At 31.9% G+C, this 3,214-nt stretch overlaps 1 protein-coding gene across 1 annotated transcript; it reads left to right on the top strand.

Moving 5' to 3' along the window:
* Window positions 1-209: 209 nt before the first annotated feature.
* ETH_00010420 (uncharacterized protein) lies at window positions 210-3,099 on the top strand (the record flags this gene model as incomplete). Its single annotated transcript, XM_013374845.1, has 4 exons — window positions 210-324; window positions 1,434-1,522; window positions 1,804-2,053; window positions 2,797-3,099. Coding segments are annotated over 4 exons (757 nt in total), but the record flags the coding sequence as incomplete, so codon positions are not given.
* Window positions 3,100-3,214: the final 115 nt, after the last annotated feature.

Below are 3,214 nucleotides of genomic sequence, written 5' to 3' on the forward strand. Positions count from 1 at the left end.
GCAGGCCCGCCCAAACCCTAAACCCTAAACCCTAAACCCTAAATGGTGGTTTTTCGTTCGTTCTTTTTTGTTTTGGCGTAGTTTCGTTTGGTTTTTTCGCGGGATTATCCCTCGTTTGTTTTTCTTGATTTATTTTCTACTTTTCAATTTATTTTTAATTTATTTTTTATTCTTTTTGATTTATTTTCGCAAACGTGAAAAGACTTCGAATGGTTTTGCTGCAGGCTGTTGCTGGGGACCTCGCAGCCCATATTGCCCTGGGAAAAGAAAGAAAAGAAAAACAAAAGGAATTAATTCAAAAACTAAAAAGAGAAAAAGAACTTGGTGAATTATTTAATTAATTTAATTTAATTAATTTAATTTAGTTAATTAAATTTGATTGATTTAATTAAATTAATTAAATTAAATTAGTTTAATTCGAGTAATTTAATTTAATTAGTTTAATTAATTTAATTCAATTGATTTACTTTAATGAATTTAAAAAAGAACTATTTTAAAAGGATTTAGTTATTTTGTGTTTTTTGTTTATTTATATCTTTTCGTATTTTTGGTTTATATCTTTGTGTTTTCGTATTTTTGGTTTATATCTTTGTGGATCTTTTTTCTTTTTATATCTTTTGTCTTTTTAATTTCTTTTCTTAATTTAAATCCTTTCAACTTTTGCTTATTTTAATCTTTTTATCTTTTTTACTTAAATATTTTTATTTTCTTTTCCTTTTCTGTTTGTCTTCTATTTCTTTTCATATATTTCTGCCTTTTTATTTGTTTATATTTTTCTTGTTTGTTTTTACCTTTAATATCTTTTCATCCTTTTGTTTATTTTTATTTTCTTGTCTCTTATTTCTTTTTATCCCTTTCATTTCTTTTTATTTCTTTTTAATTCTTTCATATTTTTGTTCATTTGTTTCTTTTTATTTCCGTTGACTTTTTTATTTCTTTCCTTTTGTTTTTTATTTCTTTTATCTTTTTGTTTATTTATATATTTTATGTCCTTTCATTTCCTTTTGTATTTCTGTTTATTTATTCCTTTTTATTTCTTTTTTGTTTTTTCCTTTCTTATAACTTTTGCCTTTTTAATTTCTTTTTGTTTTTTGTCATTTTTTGTCTTTTTGCGTTTTTTGTTTCTTTTAGTTCTCTTTATTTCTTTTTCAATTTTATTTTTTTATTCATGTTATTTCTTTGTATTTATTTATTTTATTTTATTTATTCATTTATTTCCCATTGTTTTGTTTCTTTTTACTTATTTTATTTCATTTCATTCATTTTATTTGCTTTTATTCATTCAATTCAATTTAATTCCCTTTAAGTACTTCAATTCATTTAACTTATTTCAATTAGTTTAACGAATTTAATTAACTTAATTAATTTAGTTTAATTATTTTAATTTAATTAATTTAATTTATTTATTTATTTTATTTGAACTTCATTTTCAGCTGAATGTTCCTTCAAACCCCAAACCACAAAAATGCCAAATTTCGGAAAACCCTCGATGAGCCGCAGAGAGCTTCTCGCCCAGACTCAGGTAAACCCTAAACCCTAAACCCTAAACCCTAAACCCTAAACCCTAGCCACTGAGTTATGCAGCTTGCGTTCTGAGCCGTTCAACTGCCAGCTGCCCCACAAACCCTCTTGAAAGCCTCAAACCCTAAACCCTAATCCCTAAACCCTAAACCCTAAACTGCAAACCCTAAACCCTAAACTGTAAACCCTAAACCCTAAACCCCAAACCCTCGCGGCGTTTGGGGTTTCGTGTCTGGGGTGTGAGCGAGGGTTTAGGGTTTGTGGTGCTGCTGGTGGTTTTAGAAGAAGAGAAAAGAAAATGAAAAAGAAGAAATAAATAAATTTGTGAAAAGAGAACTTGTCGAGGTGGACAGACACCCCGCGACTCCGCCGGAAACCCCACACTTTTTGGAAAAAGAAAAAAGAGAAAAAAAAGAAAACGAAAAAAAAGAAAATCAAAAAAATGAAATAAATGAAAAATATAATTTCAACAAAAATAAACACCAACAAAACACTTTTCAAGAGTCTCCTCGCCAACAAGTGGATTCTTCCAGTCAGCAATTTTTTATTTTTTTATTTTTTTATTTAATTTATTTTATTTTTTTAATTCTGTTTTTTCTTTTTTTCAATTTCTTTTTCAATTTCTTTTTTACACTTTTTCTTTTTTTAAACCTTTTTGTCTCCTTTTTGTCTACTTTCTTTTCATCTTTTTACTTCTTTTATATCTTTTTTGTCTTTTTTTAAGTCTTTTTTGTTTCTTTATTATTTTTTTGGTCTCTTTTTTATTTCTTTTTTGTGTCTTCCTTTCATTCCTTCCTATCTCTTCTTCATCCCCCTTTTATTCCTTTTTAATTTCTTTTTTTATTTTTTCTCTTTTGTCTGTTTTATTTCTTTTTTATTTCTTTTCTTCTTTGTCTCCTTCATTTGTCTTTTGCTCTTTTCTTCTCTTTTTCGTTTCTCATTTTCTTTTTTTATTTTTCTCTTGTTCTCTTTTTTTCTTTCCGTCTTTCTATCTTTTCAATCTTTCAATCTTTTCAATCTTTCAATCTTTTAATCTTTTAAATATTTTAATCTTTTTAATCTTTTTAATCTTTTTGATTTCTTCTACCTCCTCTATCTCTTTATCTCTTTTGTCTTTATCTTTTTTCTCTCCTTTTCTTTTTCACAACTCCCTTCAATTCTTTTACTTATTGCAACTCTTTTATTATTATAGCCGTTTTAATTAATTTAATTATTTCAATCAATTCAATTAATTCAATTAATTTAATTATTTTAAGATTTCTTTTTTCTCTTCAGAGCCCCCTGGGGGCCCCCCCTACACGTTGTGGCTGATGCAGGAGGGGGCCCCCCCCCCTAAACCCTTTTCTTTTGAAGAGGCCCTAAGGGGGGCCCCCCTGCCTCCAGTACCCCTTGACGAGTTATCTCCTGCTGCAGAAGGGGGCCCCCCAAGAGCAGCTAAACCCTCCCGAGAGGGGCCCCTGGGGGCCCCCAGGGGGGACCCCCGTGGGGCCCCGAGGGGGCCCCCCGAGGGGCCCTTGGGGGGGCCCCCCGGGGAGGCCCTTGGGGGGGCCCCCGGGGGGGCCCCCTGGGGGCCCCTGGGTGGGGCCCCTGCTGCCTATACACCCGAACCCTGCAGGGAAGGGCCCAGTTTGGCAGCAGCAACGCATTTAGCTGTGTCTCCTCCTTACGCGCTGCTTCCGGAGCAGCAGCAGCA

This window comes from Eimeria tenella, genomic scaffold (assembly GCF_000499545.2).
Source record: "Eimeria tenella Houghton genomic scaffold, Eth_scaff230, whole genome shotgun sequence".
Taxonomy (NCBI): domain Eukaryota; phylum Apicomplexa; class Conoidasida; order Eucoccidiorida; family Eimeriidae; genus Eimeria; species Eimeria tenella.